Genomic DNA, 19,716 nt, shown 5'->3' on the forward strand with positions numbered 1-19,716 from the left:
CTAGACCGTGTAGTATTTTATACGTAAGTAGTAAAACTTTAAAGTCACATCTTAAGTGCACAGGAAGCCAGTGCAGGTGAGCCAGTACAGGCGTAATGTGATCAAACTTTCTTGTTCTTGTCAAAAGTCTAGCAGCCGCATTTTGTACCAACTGTAATCTTTTAATGCTAGACATGGGGAGACCCGAAAATAATACGTTACAGTAGTCGAGGCGAGACGTAACAAACGCATGGATAATGATCTCAGCGTCTTTAGTGGACAGAATGGAGCGAATTTTAGCGATGTTGCGGAGATGAAAGAAGGCCGTTTTAGTAACGCTTTTAATGTGTGCCTCAAAGGAGAGAGTTGGGTCGAAGATAATACCCATATTCTTTACCGTGTCGCCTTGTTTAATTGTTTGGTTGTCAAATGTTAGAGTTGTATTATTAAATAGAGTTCGGTGTCTAGCAGGACCGATAATCAGCATTTCCGTTTTTTTGGCGTTGAGTTGCAAAAAGTTAGCGGACATCCATTGTTTAATTTCATTAAGACACGCCTCCAACTGACTACAATCCGGCGTGTTGGTCAGCTTTAGGGGCATGTAGAGTTGGGTGTCCTCAGCATAACAGTGAAAGCTAACACCGTATTTGCGTATGATGTCACCTAGCGGCAGCATGTAGATGCTGAAGAGTGCAGGGCCAAGGACCGAACCCTGGGGAACTCCACACGTTACCTTAACGTAGTCCGAGGTCACATTGTTATGGGAGACACACTGCATCCTATCAGTAAGATAAGAGTTAAACCAAGACAGGGCTAAGTCTGACATACCAATTCGTGTTTTGATACGTTCTAATAAAATATTATGATCGACGGTATCGAAAGCAGCGCTAAGATCGAGGAGCAGCAACATAGATGACTCATCAGAATCCATCGTTAGCAATAGATCATTAGTCATTTTTGCGAGGGCTGTCTCCGTGGAGTGATTTGCTCTGAAACCGGATTGAAAGGTTTCACATAGATTGTTAGACGCTAAGTGTTCATTTAACTGCTCCGCAACAATTTTTTCAAGGATTTTTGAAATAAAGGGAAGGTGAGACACCGGTCGGTAGTTTACCATGAGGTCAGGATCGAGGTTAGGTCTTTTAAGAAGAGGATGAATAACCGCTTTTTTGAATGCTAGGGGAACAGTGCCCGAGGAGAGTGATAAGTTTATAATATTTAGCACTGATGGACCTAATAATACAAAGAGCTCCTTGATCAGTTTCCCAGGAAGAGGGTCAAGTAAGCATGTTGTCTGTTTTATTCCATTTACACGTTGTAACAATTCCTCTAATGTTATTTCCTCAAAACGAGAGAAACTATTTTGGAGGGCAGTATCCGCCGTATATACCATCGTATCAGTGTTAATAGAACCCCGTTGTAGCTGGGACGCATTGTCTTTAATCTCCTTTCTAATGACTTCAATTTTCTTACTAAAGAATTGCATAAAGTCATCATCATGTGACATGCTAACAGCCAATCAGGTGACAGTATCAGCTATCGCGCGTGCTTGTCTGGCGCTGGATTCTTTGCATGGAGTGAGAAATTGCGGATCGAAGAGGACGTTTTTTTGCATGTTTCCAAATGAAGTGAAGTGAATTACATTTATATAGCGTTTTTTCTCTAGAGACGCTTTACATCGTGGAACTGATTGTTTACACTTAAACCAGTGTTGGTGGCACTGGGAGCAGCTGGGTAAAGAGTCTTGCCAGCTCGGTGGTCTTGTGGTCAGAGTGTCCGCCCGAGTCATACCAAAGACTAAAAAGACGGGACCCATTGCCTCCCTGCAAGGGTGGAATTGGGGGTTCAATCACCAAATAATTCCTAAATCTGCTGCTCACTGCTCCCCTCACCTCCCAGGAGGTGAACATGGGGATGGGTCAGATGCAGAGGACACATTACACCACACACAGTGTGTGTGTGACGATCATTGGTACTTAACTTTAACTTGCTCAAGGGCACAACGGCAGTGACAGGGATGGCAGAAGCGGGAATCGAACCTAGCACGGCCAATCTAGCGACCCACGCCGCCCCATAGTCGGACCGAAGTGGTTTGTCCCGACTCGTCCCCGCCAAGACCGCCTTAGCCGCGCTCGCCCTTTAGAGCACAGCCATAACTTGTTGCCACTAAACCTGCAGAAAACAGTTCTTCTCAGGTTTCTATGTTCACATTTTCACACTATTTTCTTGCACTTTTATTCCTTATTTTTGCACCTTCATTTTAGGGGAATATTGTTAAGTGTTCGATGTGATTTTACAATTTTGTCAACATCGTTTGAGTGTTTTCCATGCGACGTCGGCCGATACAATAATAATATTTAAGTAATGACTGTATAACAGAAATTCCTTTACATAGTTAAATAACAATCCATCCATTTTCTACCGCTTATCCCTTTAGGGGTCGCGGGGTGGAGGGGGGGGCCACTTGTCCAGGTACACCCTGGACAAGTCGCCCCCTCATCACAGGGCCAACACAGATAGACAGACAACATCCACACACTAGGGCCAATTTTAGTGTTGCCAATCAACCTATCCCCAGGTGCATGTCTTTGGAGGTGGGAGGAAGCCGGAGTACCCATAAGGAACCCACTTAGGATCGAAACCAGGACCTTCGTGTTGTGAGGCAGACGCACTAACCACTCTTCCACCGTGCTGTTAAATAAGAATAACAGGGAAAAATTAATGTTACACCGCCGTTATTTCCCAGCACTAAACCTGCAGAAAATAGTTCTTCCAACATTTCTTTTTGTTTACGTTTTCACACTTTGCACAATTTTCTTACACTTTTTGTCGGAATAATTGTAATTAAGTTATTAGAAAACTTTGTGTTACATTGAGTTCAGCTCGCCCTGCGAGAGGACAAAAGCTGTCTTTGATCCTACCAAGCAAAAGGCTTGTAAAACTCCACGACGTAGGAACGGGAGCGACATGAAGGGGTCGGTCTCTTTGATGAATTGTAATCCGCAGGAAGATTTTGTCTTGACCCAAGAGCCACAAAGCGAAGAGGAGGCAGGGCCTGACCTCCCTCCAGGCACGTTTACTTTGAACTGTTTTGAGACCTTTTCTTTTAACTGTTTTGTAACCAAAGGCGACGGCTGTTTACGACCCCCCTCCCTTGGAAACAGCTGATACCATGTAATCAAGGAAAGTCCAAGTATAAAAGGAGGCGTACAATCTTTCGTCAGAGCTTGGCAGTGTCAAAGCGTTTCTCCTCAATGGAGCTAAATTGTATTCTGTCTCTGTTTAATTCCTTGCTTCTTGTCTTGTTTAATAGATGTCATCAGTGTTTGAACCTGACACTTTTATTCCTTATTCTTGCACCTTCCTTTCAAGAGCTTATTGTTAAGTGTTCAATGTGATTTTACAATTTTGTTGACATTGTTTGAGTGTTTTCCATGCTTGTGTTGACATTATCTTCCTGCCTTGACAGTATATAGTAGTTATAATCAGAAGGTTACATTTGAAATTAAAGCTGCAAGCAGCGTTGGTCGGGTCCGCCGTTGGCCGCCGCCGCCGCCGCCGTGTCCCGAGTCCCGATCTTAGTCAGACCAACATAGAAGTTTTTGTTTCATCAGTCTACGACATTCCTAACAGAATTTACAAGCAGTTTTATCAGTTTATTTTCCTAGGGGGCGCTAGAGCACAATTTTCATTTTTGGGGTTTGGTTTTTTTATTGGATGGCAATTTTCACCAGTCCTGATGTGTGTGTAAAATTTGGTGAGTTTTGAAGCATGTTAAGGGGGTCAAATTATAGATTTGCGTTTCTGGATGTTGTTGATAAATGGCTTTCGCTTGGCATTGTATAGCTCTAACTTGCACTTTGAAGCATTTTAAGGGGGTCAAATTTCAGTTCAAAGAGGCAAAAAAGGCATATTTTGCGAAAATTTTGTTTTGAAGGGGTTTTTGCCAACTTCCTGTTGATTTTAGGTACAGCAGTGTTTATTGGAAATGTAGGTCTAAGTCAGACCTACACAGAGGTTTTTGTTTCATGTCTCTACGACATTCCTAACGGAAGTTACAAGCAGTCTGTTTTTTGTCTCTTCCTAGGGGGCGCTAGCGCGCAATTTTCATTTTCGGGGTTTGGTTGCTTAATAAGTTGGTCTGCCGCTCCATACCGATGTGTGTGTCAATTTTGGTGAGTTTTGAAGCAAGTTAAGGGGGTCAAATTAGGGTGCGAAGGTGCGAGCGCGCCTTGGGTTGCTGTCCCCGAGCCCCACGGCAGGAGAAGCCTTGGTGACACTATTTAATGCATTGCGAAAGTAATGCAGTTGTTGTATTGAAGTGAAAATATCAAGCTCCCTGTTGATTTTTGCCAAAGTATGTTAATTATTCAAATGTAGGTCTAAGTCAGACCTACATAGTGGTTTTTGTTTCATGTCTCTCTGACATTCCTACCGGAAGTTACAAGCAGTTTTGTCTTTGTTTTCTTCCTAGGAGTAGTTTGTCTGTGTTGTATTCCTAGGGGGCGCTAGAGCACAATTTTGAGTTTTGGGGTTTGGTTTTTTTATCAGCTCGCAATTGTTGCCAGTCCTGATGTGTGTGCCAAGTTTGGTGAGTTTTGAAGCATTTTAAGGGGGTCAAATTACAGCTCAAAGAGGTAAAAATTATCTTTTTTAGGAAAATTTGCGCAGGGGATCTTTGAAGGCGCGTAAAATCAAACCCTTAAAACTTATCACAATTTTGTCCGACCACTTTTTTTAAAAGGGTTCAATCTCTCTCCTGTGCGAGTTTGAAGCCGAAACGACAAACGCACTGGGAGGAGTTTCGATTTGAAAAAGGTTACGGGTTTTCACGAAAACTTTTATTTTGAAGGGGTAATTGCCAACTTCCTGTTGATTTTTTCTGCTAGCTGTCAATTATTAAAATGTAGGTCTAAGTAAGACCTACATAGAACTTTTTGTTTCATGTCTTTCCGACATTCCTACCCAAAGTTACAAGCAGTTTTGTCTATGTTTTCTTCCTGGAAGCAGTTTTTTCTGTGTTTTATTCAAAAATTGCGCTAGAGCGCAATTTTGAGGGTTTTTTTTTTTTTTTTTCATTAGATCGTAATTTCTGCCAGTCCTGATGTGTCTGCCAAGTTTGGTGAGTTTTGAAGCATTTTAAGGGGGGCAAATTACAGCTCAAAGAGGCAAAAATTGCATTTTTTGTGAAAATTTGGCTTTGAATGGGTTTTTGAAATTTTTTTGTTGATTTTGGCCCCAGAAGATACAATTATGGAATTTAGGTCTAAGTCAGACCTACACAGAGGTTTTTGTTTCATGTCTCTACGACATTCCTAACGGAAGTTACAAGCAGTCTGTTTTTTTTTTTTCCTAGGGGGCGCTAGAGCGCATTTTTGATTTTTGGGGTTTGGTTGCTTAATACGTTGTGGTGTCACGGTAGACCGACGTGTGTGTCAACTTTGGTGAGTTTTGAAGCATGTTAAGGGGGTGAAATTGGGGCGCGAAGGTGCGGAATAATAAAGAATAATAAAACGCTACAGATTCAATAGGGTCCTTGCCATGGCAAAGGACATGGAGTCCTTTGCTGGCAGGGCGGACCCTAATTAAAGCTGCAAGCAGCGTTGGTCGGGTCCGCCGCCGCCGCCGCCGCCGCCGCCGTGTCCCGAGTCCCGATCTTAATCAGACCTCCATAGAAGTTTTTGTTTCATCACTCTATGACATTCCTAACAGAATTTACAAGCAGTTTTGTCAGTTATTTTTCCTAGGGGGAGCTAGAGCACAATTTTCATTTTTGGGGTTTGTTTTTTTATTGGATGGCAATTTTCACCAGTCCTGATGTGTGTGTAAAATTTGGTGAGTTTTGAAGCATGTTAAGGGGGTCAAATTACAGATTGGTGTTTCTGGATGTTGTTGATAAATGGCTTTCGCTTGGCATAGTATAGCTTTAACTGGCACTTTGAAACATTTTAAGGGGGTCAAATATCAGTTCAAAGAGGCAAAAAAGGCATTTTTTGCAAATATTTTGTTTTGAAGGGGTTTTTGTCAACTTCCTGTTGATTTTAGGTATAGAAGTGTTTAATGGAAATGTAGGTCTAAGTCAGACCTACATAGAAGTTTTTGTTTCATGTCTCCACGACATTCCTAACGGAAGTTACAAGCAGTTTTGTCTGGAAAAAGGTGACGGCTTTTTACAAAACTTTTATTTTGAAGGGGTAATTGCCAACTTCCTGTTGATTTTAACTGAAAGATGCCAATTATCAAAGTGTAGGTCCAAGTGAGACCTACATTGAGGTTTTCGTTTCATGTCTGTCCGACATTCCTACCAGAAGTTACAAGCAGTTTGATCTGTTTCCTCTTCCTAGGAGCAGTTTTTTCTGTGTTTTATTCAAAAATTGCAATAGAGCGCAATTTTGAGTTTAAAGGTTTGTTTTTTTCACTAGATCGCAATGTTTGCCAGTCCTGATGTGTGTGCCAAGTTTAGTGAGTTTTGAAGCATTTTAAGGGGGTCAAATTTCAGTTCAAAGAGGCAGAAATTGACTTTTTTGCGAAAATTTTGTTTTGAAGGGGTTTTTGCCAACTTCCTGTTGATTTTTGCTATAGAAGTGCTTCATTGGAAATGTAGGTCTAAGTCTGATCTACATAGAGGTTTTTGTTCCATGTCTCTACGACATTCCCAACGGAAGTTACAAGCAGTCTGTTTTTTGTCTCTTCCTAGGGGGCGCTAGCGCGCAATTTTAATTTTTGGGGTTTGGTTACCTAATAAGTTGGTCTGCCGCTCCATACCGATGTGTGTGTCAAATTTGGTGAGTTTTGAAGCATGTTAAGGGGGTCAAATTAGGGTATTGTTTGTGTTGTATTCCTAGGGGGCGCTAGAGCACAATTTTGAGTTTTTGGGTTTGGTTTTTTCATTAACTCGCAATTTTTGCCAGTCCTGATGTGTGTGCCAAGTTTGGTGAGTTTTGAAGCATTTTAAGTGGGTCAAATTACAGCTCAAAGAGGCAAAAATGAAATTTTTTATGCAAATTTGCGCAGGGGTTCTTTGAAGGCGCGTAAAATCAAAACCTGAGAACTTATCAAAACTTTGATCTATACTTTTAATCAGAAGGGTTCAAACTCTCTCCTGTGCGAGTTTGAAGCCGAAACGACAAACGCACTGGGAGAAGTGTCGATTTGAAAAAGGTGACGGGTTTTTACAAAACTTTTATTTTGAAGGGGTAATTGCCAACTTCCTGTTTATTTTCTCTGCTAGCTGTCAACTATTAAAATGTAGGTCTAAGTGAGACCTACATAGAAGTTTTTGTTTCATGTCTTTCCGACATTCCTACCGGAAGTTACAAGCAGTTTTGTCCGTGGTTTCTTCCCGGAAGCAGTTTTTTCTGTGTTTTATTGAAAAATTGCGCTAGAGCACAATTTTGAGTTTTATTTATTTTTTTTTTCATTAGATTGCAATTTCTGCAAGTCCTGTTGTGTCTGCCAAGTTTGGTGAGTTTTGAAGCATTTTAAGGGGGTCAAATTACAGCTCAAAGAGGCAAAAATAGCATTTTTTTGCGAAAATTTTGCTTTGAATGGGTTTTTGCAATATTTCTGTTGTTTTTTGCCCCAGAACATACTATTATGAAATGTAGGTCTAAGTCAGATTTACATAGAGGTTTTTGTTTCATGTCTCTACGACATTCCTAACGGAAGTTACAATCAGTATGGTTTTTTTTTTCATAGGGGGCGCTAGCGCGCAATTTTGTATTTTGGGGTTTGGTTGCTTAATATGTGTTTTTGCCAAGCCTTACCGATGTGTGTTTAAAATTTGGTGAGTTTTGGAGCATGGTCAGTGGGTCAAATTAGGGTTCGAAGCTGCGGAATAATAATAATAATAATAATAAAACGCAGCAGATTCAATAGGGTCCTTGCCATGGCAAAGGACAGAGTCCTTTGCCATTGGCAGGGCGGACCCTAATTAAAGCTGCAAGCAGCGTTGGTCGGGTCCGCCTTTGGCTGCTGCCCCCGAGACCCACGGCCGGATAAGCGTTAGAAGACGCCTTGGAGCCACTATTTTGACAATCTAATGCATTGTGAAAGTAATGCAGTTGTTGTATTGAAGTGAAAATATCAAACTTCCTGTTGATTTTTGCTAAAGTATGTTAATTATTAGAATGTATGTCTAAGTGAGACCTACATAGTGTTTTTGGTTTCATGTCTCTCTGACATTCCTACCGGAAGTTACAAGCAGTTTTGTCTGTTTTCTTCCTAGGAGCAGTTTGTCCGTGTTGTATTCCTAGGGGGGCGGTAGAGCGCAATTTTGAGTTTTGAGGTTAGGTTTTTTCATCAGATCGCAATTTTTGCCAGACCTGATGTGTGTGTCAAGTTTGGTGAGTTTAGAAGCATTTTAAGGGGGTCAAATAACAGCTCAAAGAGGCAAAAATTACATTTTTTAGGAGACTTTGCACAGGGGTTCTTTGAAGGCGCGTAAAATCAAAACCTGAGAACTTATCAAAACTCTGTTCTATACTTTTGATCAGAAGGGTTCAATCTCTCTCCTGTGCGAGTTTGAAGCCAAAACAACAAACGCACTCAGAGGAGATAATGTTTGAAGAAAGGTGACCGGTTTTTTACAAAACTTTTGTTTTGAAGAGGGGATTGCAAACTTCCTGTTGATTTTTGTTGGGGGTTGTCAATCTATGAAATGTAGGTCTAAGCGAGACCTACATAGAGCTTTTTGTTTCATGTGTCTCCGACATTCTTACCGGAAATTACAAGCGGTTTTGTCTGTGTTTTCTTCCTAGGAGCAGTTTTTTCAGTGTTTTATTCAAAAACAGCGCTAGAGTGCAATTTTGAGTTTTGGGGTTTGGTTTTTTCATTAGATCGCTATATTCGTCAGTCCTTATGTGTTCGCCAAGTTTGGTGACTTTTGAAGCATTTTAAAAGGGATCAAATTACAGCGCAAAAGAGGCAAAAAGTGCATTTTTTGCGAAAATTTGATTTTGAATGGGTTTTTGCCAACTTCCTGTAGATTTTTGCTGAAAGTGAGTGTATGAAAATTGGGTCTAAGTCAGACCTACATAGGAGTTTTTTGTTTCATGTCGCTATGACATTCCTAACAGAAGTTACATGCAGTTTTGTCTGTAATTTTTTCCTAGGGGGCGCTAGAGCGCAATTTTCATTTTGGGGGGGATTGGTTGCTTAATATGTGGGGAAGGTTTGCTATACCGACGTGTGTGTCAAATTCGGTTAGTTTTGAAGCGTATTTAGGTGATTAAATTATAGCGTGTAGGTGCGGAATAATAATAAAGCACAGCAGTTTCAATAGGGTCCTTGGCCCATGGCAAAGGACTCCACTCCACAAGGACCCTATTTTGAATGGGTTTTTGCCAACTTCCTGTAGATTTTTGCTGAAAGAAGTGAGTGTATGAAAATTGGGTCTAAGTCAGACCTACATAGGAGTTTTGGTTTCATGTCGCTATGACATTCCTAACAGAAGTTACATGCAGTTTTGTCTGTAATTTTTTCCTAGGGGGCGCTAGAGCGCAATTTTCATTTTGGGGGGATTGGTTGCTTAATAAGTTGGGAAGGTTTGCTATACCGACGTGTGTGTCAAATTCGGTTAGTTTTGAAGCGTATTTAGGGGATTAAATTATAGCGCGTAGGTGCGGAATAATAATAAAACACAGCAGTTTCAATAGGGTCCTTGGCCCATGGCAAAGGAATCCTGTGGAGTCCTTTGCCATGGGCCAAGGACCCTATTTTGAGTGGGTTTTTGCCAACTTCCTGTAGATTTTTGCTGAAAGAAGTGAGTGTATGAAAATTGGGTCTAAGTCAGACCTACATAGGAGTTTTGGTTTCATGTCGCTATGACATTCCTAACAGAAGTTACATGCAGTTTTGTCTGTAATTTTTTCCTAGGGGGCGCTAGAGCGCAATTTTCATTTTGGGGGATTGGTTGCTTGTTGGGAAGGTTTGCTATACTGACGTGTGTGTCAAATTTGGTTAGTTTTGAAGCGTATTTAGGGGATTAAATTATAGCGCGTAGGTGCGGAATAATAATAAAACACAGCAGTTTCAATAGGGTCCTTGGCCCATGGCAAAGGAATCCTGTGGAGTCCTTTGCCATGGGCCAAGGACCCTATTTTGAATGGGTTTTTGCCAACTTCCTGTAGATTTTTGCTGAAAGAAGTGAGTGTATGAAAATTGGGTCTAAGTCAGACCTACATAGGAGTTTTGGTTTCATGTCGCTATGACATTCCTAACAGAAGTTACATGCAGTTTTGTCTGTAATTTTTTCCTAGGGGGCGCTAGAGCGCAATTTTCATTTTGGGGGATTGGTTGCGTAATATGTTGGGAAGGTTTGCTATACCGACGTGTGTGTCAAATTTGGTGAGTTTTGAAGCGTATTTAGGGGATTAAATTGTAGCGCGTAGGTGCGGAATAATAATAAAGCACAGCAGTTTCAATAGGGTCCTTGGCCCATGGCAAAGGACCCTATTTTGAATGGGTTTTTGCCAACTTCCTGTAGATTTTTGCTGAAAGAAGTGAGTGTATGAAAATTGGGTCTAAGTCAGACCTACATAGGAGTTTTGGTTTCATGTCGCTATGACATTCCTAACAGAAGTTACATGCAGTTTTGTCTGTAATTTTTTCCTAGGGGGCGCTAGAGCGCAATTTTCATTTTGGGGGATTGGTTGCTTAATATGTTGGGAAGGTTTGCTATACCGACGTGTGTGTCAAATTTGGTTAGTTTTGAAGCGTATTTAGGGGATTAAATTATAGCGCGTAGGTGCGGAATAATAATAAAACACAGAAGTTTTGTCCAGGGTGTACCCCGCCTTCCGCCCGATTGTAGCTGAGATAGGCGCCAGCGCCCCCCGCGACCCCGAACGGGAATAAGCGGCAGAAAATGGATGGATGTATGGATGGTGCGGAATAATAATAAAACACAGCAGTTTCATTAGGGTCCTTGGCCCATGGCAAAGGACTCCTGTGGAGTCCTTTGCCATGGGCCAAGGACCCTATTTTGAATGAGTTTTTGCCAACTTCCTGTAGATTTTTGCTGAAAGAAGTGAGTGTATGAAAATTGGGTCTAAGTCAGACCAACATAGGAGTTTTTGTTTCATGTCGCTATGACATTCCTAACAGAAGTTACATGCAGTTTTGTCTGTAATTTTTTTCCTAGGGGGCGCTAGAGCGCAATTTTCATTTTGGGGGGATTGATTGCTTAATATGTGGGGAAGGATTGATAGGTTGATTGGCAACACTAAATTGGCCCTAGTGTGTGAATGTGAGTGTGAATGTTGTCTGTCTATCTGTGTTGGCCCTGCGATGAGGTGGCGACTTGTCCAGGGTGTACCCTGCCTTCCGCCCGATTGTAGCTGAGATAGGCGCCAGCGCCCCCCGCGACCCCAAAAGGGAATAAGCGGTAGAAAATGGATGGATGGATGGGTTTGCTATACCGACGTGTGTGTCAAATTTGGTTAGTTTTGAAGCGTATTTAGGGGATTAAATTATAGCGCGTAGGTGCGGAATAATAATAAAACACAGCAGTTTCAATAGGGTCCTTGGCCCATGGCAAAGGAATCCTGTGGAGTCCTTTGCCATGGGCCAAGGACCCTAATAAATATATTTTTGTCCTGACTGGTGCTTAAAAAATATCAATAATTAGCGATTTCGACTGATACAAAACACTTGTATCGTGATACAGTTTTCTGCCATATCGCCAAACCCTATCTAAACATTTCCTCTGCTGAGCTGACCTCGTCCCGCTCGTCACTTTCCGCTGGACATCAAAGCGCGTTTGGACAAAACACGAGCGCGACATGCATGGACGTCTCCATCGTGGCGTGTGTTATGATGATGGTCTTCGTCGTCATGCAGCTCGCGACGTGTGTGCCGCGCATGCAAATGGCGCCCTCTTGCCTTCTCTCCATTCTCCGTGGTATTCCTCGCCGTTGGAGTACGTGAAGGAACCTCGTGTCAGGGTCATGGGTCCTGCGCACACACAAACGCACACAGCTTTAGCTTCCGAGCCAACCTGATGATGAAGTGTGTTTTAATATTGAAAGGAAACAAGGTTGTTTGCACAGCAATAAGCACTACCACCATTTGTTTTGTTGCTTCCAGAACCCTCACACGCTACTGTTATTGGCAGCGTCTCACTGGAGGGCCTTCTAGTGCGCCAGGAAGACATCTGACGTTGCTAAGGATGTTTTTATACGGCAATCACCTCTGAAAAAAATGTCCTGAGTGAAGCGTGTAATACGCATGCTAGGCCAGTAGCTGGCAACGTCACTTAAACCCGGCGCGATGTCCTACTTAGTCCGACGTGTCCTGGGCATGACGTTAAGGGATCCTCTATGGCATGGGTGTCAAACTCTGGCCCTATTTGGCCCTTGAGGCAATATCAAATTAACGTTAGAGCTGGCCTGCCGGTACTATAAAGGCACTGCCATTAGCGTTGTCTACAATTTGTTGTCACGTCCGCTTTTACTCCATACTAACACATGATATACGCGACTTGTACACACACTTAAGTGAATGCCACGCATACTTGCTCAACAGCCATACAGGTCAGACTGAGGGTGGCCGTATAAACAACTTTAACACTGTTACAAATGTGCGTTGCACTGTGAACCCACACCAAACAAGAATGACTAACACATTTCGGGAGAACATCCGCACCGTAACACAACATAAACACAACAGAACAAATACCCAGAACCCCTTGCAGCACTGACTACCACCAAAACTCGCCCCCCCCCCCCCCCACCACCAACCCCACCCATCTCATTATTATTTTATTTTAAGATGTATTAGCCTGTGGAAAAATGTAATGTTGATATTTACCTCAGAAGGCTGCAAATAGAATAGAGGCATTAAAAGTTTTATTTATTTGACCATTTATTTTTTTTTTTAATGTTGATTTCGCACTATTAAGTTATATAATTATTGCTTGTTACATATTCATTGTTCAAGCAAATCAGTGTAGCAAACTGAGCAATAATTAATTTATTCATGCACTTTCTCTTGTTACTTCAAGGCTTGAATGTTTGATTCATTCATTATTGTTATTTTATTTTTAAATGTATTATTAGCCTGTGGACAAAGTTTATTTTTGATATTTACCACAGAAGGCTGCAAATAGAAAAGAGGCACTCAATTGTTATTTAAAATGCATTTGATATGCCATTGATATTTTTTAATTATTATTATTATTTGAAACTCAATTTTGCATGTCACTATAAAGTTATATAGGCTTGTTATTGCTTGTTCAATATTTAATGCAAAACTTGTTTCGGTCCCTATTAAAAGGTTAATTTGTTCAACCTTGGCCCGCGGCTTTGTTCAGTTTTAAATTTTGGCCCACTCTGTATTTGACTTTGACACCCCTGCTCTATGGGGTCTAGGAGGTTAAGCCCTTTACCACTGTTACCCTAGGTGGCCCTTTGGCAAAGGCCTAGTACCTGACTGCCCCCTAGCCAGGGATACGGTGAAGACCTCAACGGCGGAAGAAGGCTGCAACAAAAAAGGGTCCCCAGTCGTCTTGGACTCCATGCCAATGGACCCTACCCCGGTTCTGTCAAGGAAGGTGTGGTGACTGTCTGGGCACCAGTCTCCCCACGTTAAACAAAGTCACGCACAGGCATCCTCCATGAAGGGATACACCCCTACCAGGAGGATCGTCATACTCGTTCGAGTGACCGGTAATGATAAATGATTGATAGATATCGATTTATATTCCTAAAATTCAAGTATTTGGATCTCAATCAATCCATCAGTGTTTATTTATATAGCCCTACATCACAAATGTCTCAAAGGACTGCAAAAACTATTACGACTACGACATCCTCGGAAAAACCCACATAAGGGCAAGGAAAACTCACACCCAGTGGGATCTGTGCTCTGCTAGAAGATCGATAAAAAAAGTCTGCGGGCTATAGAGCGTTTTCCGTTCGGGCTCCAGTACTCTGGAATGCCCTCCCGGTAACAGTTTGAGATGCTACCTCAGTAGAAACATTTAAGTCTCACCTTAAAACTCATCTGTATAGTCTAGCCTTTAAATAGACCTCCTTTTTAGACCAGTTGATCTGCCGCTTCTTTTCTTTCTCCTATGTCCCCCCCTCCCTTGTGGAGGGGGTCCGGTCCGATGACCATGGATGAAGTACTGGCTGTCCAGAGTCGAGACCCAGGATGGACCGCTCTTCGGGACCCAGGATGGACCGCTCGCCTGTATCGGTTGGGGACATCTCTACGCTGCTGATCCGCTTGAGATGGTTTCCTGTGGACGGGACTCTCGCTGCTGTCTTGGATCCGCTTGAACTGAACTCTCGCGGCTGTGTTGGAGCCACTATGGATTGAACTTTCACAGTATCATGTTAGACCCGCTCGACATCCATTGCTTTCGGTCCCCTAGAGAGGGGGGGTCGCCCACATCTGAGGTCCTCTCCAAGGTTTCTCATAGTCAGCATTGTCACTGGCGTCCCACTGGATGTGAATTCTCTCTGCCCACTGGGTGTGAGTTTTCCTTGCCCTTTTGTGGGTTCTTCCGAGGATGTTGTAGTCGTAATGATTTGTGCAGTCCTTTGAGACATTTGTGATTTGGGGCTATATAAATAAACATTGATTGATATAACGTTGTTTTAAAAAGTAAATACCATAAATTCCGGACTATAAACTGCTACTTTTTACTACGCCTTTATGAAATGGTGTGGCTAATTTAAGGATTTTTCTTAAACACATGCAAAAACACGTAAATGGTGTTGTGGAGAGGCGGAGCCGACGGGCCGACGGCGGGGCAGAGCAAGCTAAAGCCCTGCTCAAGATGGCAGCAAGGAGGCGGAGAATGCGGTGCAATGGAGAGGCGGGGCTTGCTGGGAGCGACGCCGCCACAATCTAAATCAGGTGCGTGGCACACACACCGGCACACAATTAATTCATCTCCTCCTGCTGTATAAAAGGGGAGAAGGAGGAGAGATCGCGAAAGGAGTTGGAGAGACTGCAGCAGAGATCGAGGAGTGGAAGCAAAAGAAAGCACGACAATGACGAGGAGACTGAAGGAGAGCAAGGAGCTGAAAAGCGACCAGACCGAAAGACAAGCTTGTTATTGAAAGAATAAAAGAGTCAAACCTGCTCAAGGGAGATGTCCTTCCTGGGTGGTCCATTCAACCCACACGACGACTGCTTAAGTCTGTCACAGGTGTGTTTTTGTTTGTGATATGGTGCCATTTTTTGGACGCGTTCGCTCACTGCAGGTGCTACAGGGTAAGTGAATGTGAATTCCTTGCTTTACACCAGATTAGAAGTCTGTTCCGTCTTCTAATTGTCCATTGCGTTTCTACTCATATGGATTGTAATCGTCCATAGCTTTTCTACTCATATGGATTCTTCATTCGTCACCCCAAGCGACGTTTGTAAGCTTTACAATATAACTAAAACAATTCCTACTTACTAATCCGTCCCATGTGTGATGTCTGTAGGAGTGTTTTCGTGCACATTTGTACGTGCTATCGTAATGTAATGAAGTTAGCGTTGTTGACATTATGCTAATATGCTAACACGTTTACAAGTGTCTGTGTTATTATTAACTTACATTGGCATTATTTTGGTATGGTTTCAGTTTCACAAATTCCTCAGTAAATCCACCAAAACGTCACCGTAAAGCAGGGGTCGGCAACCCAAAATGTTGAAAGACCCATATTGGACCAAAAATACAAAAACAAATCCGTCTGGAGCCGCAAAAAATTAAAAGCCATATTACATACAGAGAGTGTTTCATCAGATAAAAATTGAATTATGAGGATTTAAAGGAAACTAAATGAGCTCAACTATAGCTACAAATGAGGCATAGTAATGCAATATGTGCATATAGCTAGCCTAAATAGCATGTTAGCATTGATTAGCTTGCAGTCATGCAGTGACCAAATACGTCTGATTAGCACTCCACATAAGTCAATAACATCAACAAAAGTCACCTTTGTGCATTCATGCACAGCATTATAAGTTTGGTGGACAAAATCAGACAGAAAAAGAAGTGGCATAAATCACGTCTGAGAAAGTCTGAGAAAATTATACATGTAAACAAACTAGGGTGAGTTCAAGGACGGCCAAAATTAGTAGGACAAAACAGCGCTCGCGAAATACTCGAATCAGTGAAGCATGTTTAACATAAACAGTGTGCTTTATAGCAATTAGGGAGGTTTGTGTCATGTTTGTCCCCCTACAGAAACCAAATTGAAACCAAAAATATATTTTTTCCCCTCATCATTTCCATTTTTCATATATTTTTGAAAAAGCTCCAGAGAGCCACTAGAGCGGCGCTAAAGAGCCGCAAGCGTCTCCAGAGCCGCGGTTTGCATACCCCTGCTGTAGAGGTATTGAGTATGTTTAGCTGATTGGGGAGCAAGCCAAGCGCAGTTCGTACGGTCCATGACGATGACTTCTGTTTTGTTTGGTGGGCCGTTTTACTGCCGTGTTACAGACACCGTTTGGAAACAATTAAGGTATGTAAATAAACATTTACAGAATATTACTGTGTAAATAACTGTTTTTACAACCTATATATCTGCGGCTTCTAGTCCGGTGCGGCTAATATAAGGAAATTCTCAAATTTAGACGGGGCGGCGTATATTGGGGTGCACTCTATAGTACAGTAATGGATTTTATCGGGACTGGAAAAGAAAACATTGGATTTAAGAACAGCAGAATTTATATAAAAAACTTTTTTTAAGCACTTTTCAAATTAATAAAGACATTAAACATTACGCTAGTCTGTCGCACCATCAGTCTTCACACTTTGGCGAACGAAAAATGAACAAGCCACCATTACGGTCCAGTGTCTGGAAACACTTTGGCTTTTTTGCAAAGACAGAGATGTCCTTTAATGAATCGCTCACGGCTTCTAAGGTATGTAAAATACAACGGCAACACCACAAATCTCTCCAACCACCTACTACGGCCCCGTTGGACACACGCCAACCGCCCAGGCACTCACAGAGTTCCCGCAAAGTAGGAGTGGGTTCCATTGCTGTTTATTAGAATGAGAAGAGTGCAACAGTTTGCTTGTTTGTTGACGAGTAATGTCCGAGGGTTGGTGCAAGGGTGACGTCATAGCAGGTCGAATTTGATGCGAGTTGAAGAAACTCTACAAGTTCCTTTGTTTTTTTCTTTCAAAGGAGTGCTTTAAACGCCTTGGATCTCGGACGCGAGTAGTAGCAGGTCAAACCACTCACAATTTAACTTAAAGATATTTGATTGAAATGATTTGTTTACAATAATGTTGGGTTTGTATTATTTCTATGTTGAATATCAGAAGCAAAAGTAGCAGCTAAATACTGTTAAAATGTTATTGACTAAATGTGTTCAAGTTCAGAGTCTCGGAAAACTGGCGTGCACAAGCGATCCCTCAGAAAGCTGGCGTGCACATCACTTGTGCACGCCAGCTTTCCGAGACTCTTATTTTGTTAGCGCAGGCAGCATGAAGCAGGGCTTTTATTGTGAAGATAGGAAATGTGCGGTCGGCCTTTAGAGTTTTGACGGAAGGGACGGCGCGAAAGTCTGTTGAAATAAAAAGTGTTTCTCGCCTTCCTCTCTGTCATTTTTTCATAATAATGAACTGGCAGCAGCCAGCGTCATCTCACAAGACCCTCGGGTGCCGTGAATGTCAATCAAGCAAGCTACGGAATTTGCCGCCAATGTTTTTCTTGTAAAGTGTATGGAAGCTGGATAAATTAGATGCCAAAAACCAACCACTTTCATGTGGTATTGTACAGAAAGGACAACTTTTTTTTCTCCTCCATTTGAAAATGTGGGCGTTATCATCATTACTGTCTGATTCCAATCAATGCAAGTCATCAGAATCAGGTAATACACCAACTTATATTCTTGTCTTCGTGAAAGAAAGACATCTATATGTGTTACACATGCTTGTATTATCATTAAACACATTTAACTTGTTTACAAAAAACGTCTCTTTCATAAATAAATTAATATAAATGATATATATAAATGAGGTAGATCCCCTCGAGTTGGTCAATTGAAAAGTAGCTCGCCTGCAGAAAAAGTGTGGGCACCCCCTGAATTAGACCAAAACATGTTGCAGCACAAACGAGTCTGGGGATGTTTTGACAAGGGGGCGGGGGGATGGTTGTGGTTAAGAGTTTATTTCGAGCATCCATCAATTTCCTACCGCTTGTCCCTTTCGGATTATTCATAAAAGCTATAATAATGTGTTTACAACAGTGTTATTTTAGTACATACAACAAAGGGGGAGGGAAGTCTGAGCTTCCCTGCTTAGGCTGCTGCCCCCGCGACCCGGCCTCGGATAAGCGGGAAAAAAATGGATGGACTGACGGATGTAATAAGAGGGCCAATTTCACACAGGTCCGTCCAAACAGATGACCAGAAATGTTCGTGTGGCAATAAATGATTCAGTATTTTTACACTAATTGTAAACAAGTCATTTTTTTTTTTTGCTCGTGTGTTTTGTTGCTGGGTTCTAATATTACTGTGACAATGCGACGGGCAAATGACACCTAAAACCCCCACTCCAGTGTGAAATATTCACAAAGCAGGCTGGAAAAGCAGGTTTATTATTCGGCTATGTTTGGATAAAAGGCTTGAGAACTGAGCGGCGGAGTCTTGTCCTCCATCTTTAATGTTGCCACAGTAACGGCGCCATAAATCCCCTTTCATCTTGCCGGCATGACGCCGCCGCCGCCGCCCCGGACTCGAACCCGCGACCAAAAAAAAACGCAAAGTGAAGGCTTTTACCTGTTTATCTAAACGGCGGCTGGAAGTGTCTCCTCTACATCGCTGACATGGCCAGGAATCAAATTTGCCTTTTTTTCGGCAGCCACCGCCATCCCGGAAGTGTACTAGGAAAGAGCCGCTATCCCATTGGTGCTCCCGGCGTCACCTTGATTCAAGCTCGCCTCCTATTGGCTGTCGCTTGCTTCACGGGTGACGTCATGGCGGAGGGCAGCGGGTTCAACGACTTAATTAGCCGGAGTGCTCCGCTCTTTTAAACGTTTGCCCTTGCGTGGGTTTTTTTTATTTATTTATTTTTTATGTGCTCTCCTGGAGAAGAGAAGGGCCAGCGAGGTTTGCCTTTTTTAATGACACGTCGCCATCTCACGTTTCAATTTGGTTATTAGGGCCCGCCTTTTTTTTTTTTTTTTTTTTTTGGTGAGCTTTACGGCGCCTGATTTACGTTGTTAAATGACAAGATGGACTCCGCCTTTTAACATGCAATTCTCTAAAAAGCTGACGAGCAGGAAAAAAGGGAGCCAAGGTGACCCAAATTAAAGCCATGTACGGACTTTGTAGCCGTTGATTAAGGCGAGCGGGTGATATTCACGATGACGTCATCTAATCACAAATCAATGCAGACCAGAAAAAAGGGAGAACGGCAATTTCACAATCCTTATGTAAGACACGCAGACGTATTTATTTATTTCTTTTTTTGCATTCTAAAACGTCAATAAACCCTAGCAAAAGTCAGCTAATAAGAGTCGCTCTATTCCCGCCGAGTAAATAATGCAGACGTATTTTTTGCATTCTAAAGCGTAAATAAACCCTAGCAAAAGTCAGCTAATAAGAGTCGCTCTATTCCCGCCGAGTAAATAATGCAGACGTATTTCTTTCTACTTTTTTTTTTGCATTCTAAAGCGTAAATAAACCCTAGCAAAAGTCAGCTAATACGAGTTGCTCTATTCCGCATAGAAAGACAAGCAGACATATTTGTTTCTTTTTTTTTTTGCATTCTAAAGCGTAAAT

The 19,716-nt window shown here is 42.2% G+C and overlaps 1 protein-coding gene across 1 annotated transcript in view; it reads right to left on the reverse strand.

Moving 5' to 3' along the window:
- Positions 1–18,848, reverse strand: part of LOC133561581 (MORN repeat-containing protein 4-like) — a 45,230-nt gene extending 26,382 nt beyond the window's left edge. Inside the window, exons 1-2 of the mRNA XM_061914967.1 lie at positions 18,712–18,848; positions 11,863–11,934 (exon numbers count right to left, since the gene is read on the reverse strand). Coding sequence (XP_061770951.1) covers positions 11,863–11,929 — 67 coding nt within the window. The 5' untranslated portion in view covers positions 11,930–11,934; positions 18,712–18,848. The remainder of the gene's footprint in view (positions 1–11,862; positions 11,935–18,711) is intronic.
- Positions 18,849–19,716: the final 868 nt, after the last annotated feature.

This window comes from Nerophis ophidion, linkage group LG01, assembly GCF_033978795.1.
Source record: "Nerophis ophidion isolate RoL-2023_Sa linkage group LG01, RoL_Noph_v1.0, whole genome shotgun sequence".
Taxonomy (NCBI): domain Eukaryota; kingdom Metazoa; phylum Chordata; class Actinopteri; order Syngnathiformes; family Syngnathidae; genus Nerophis; species Nerophis ophidion.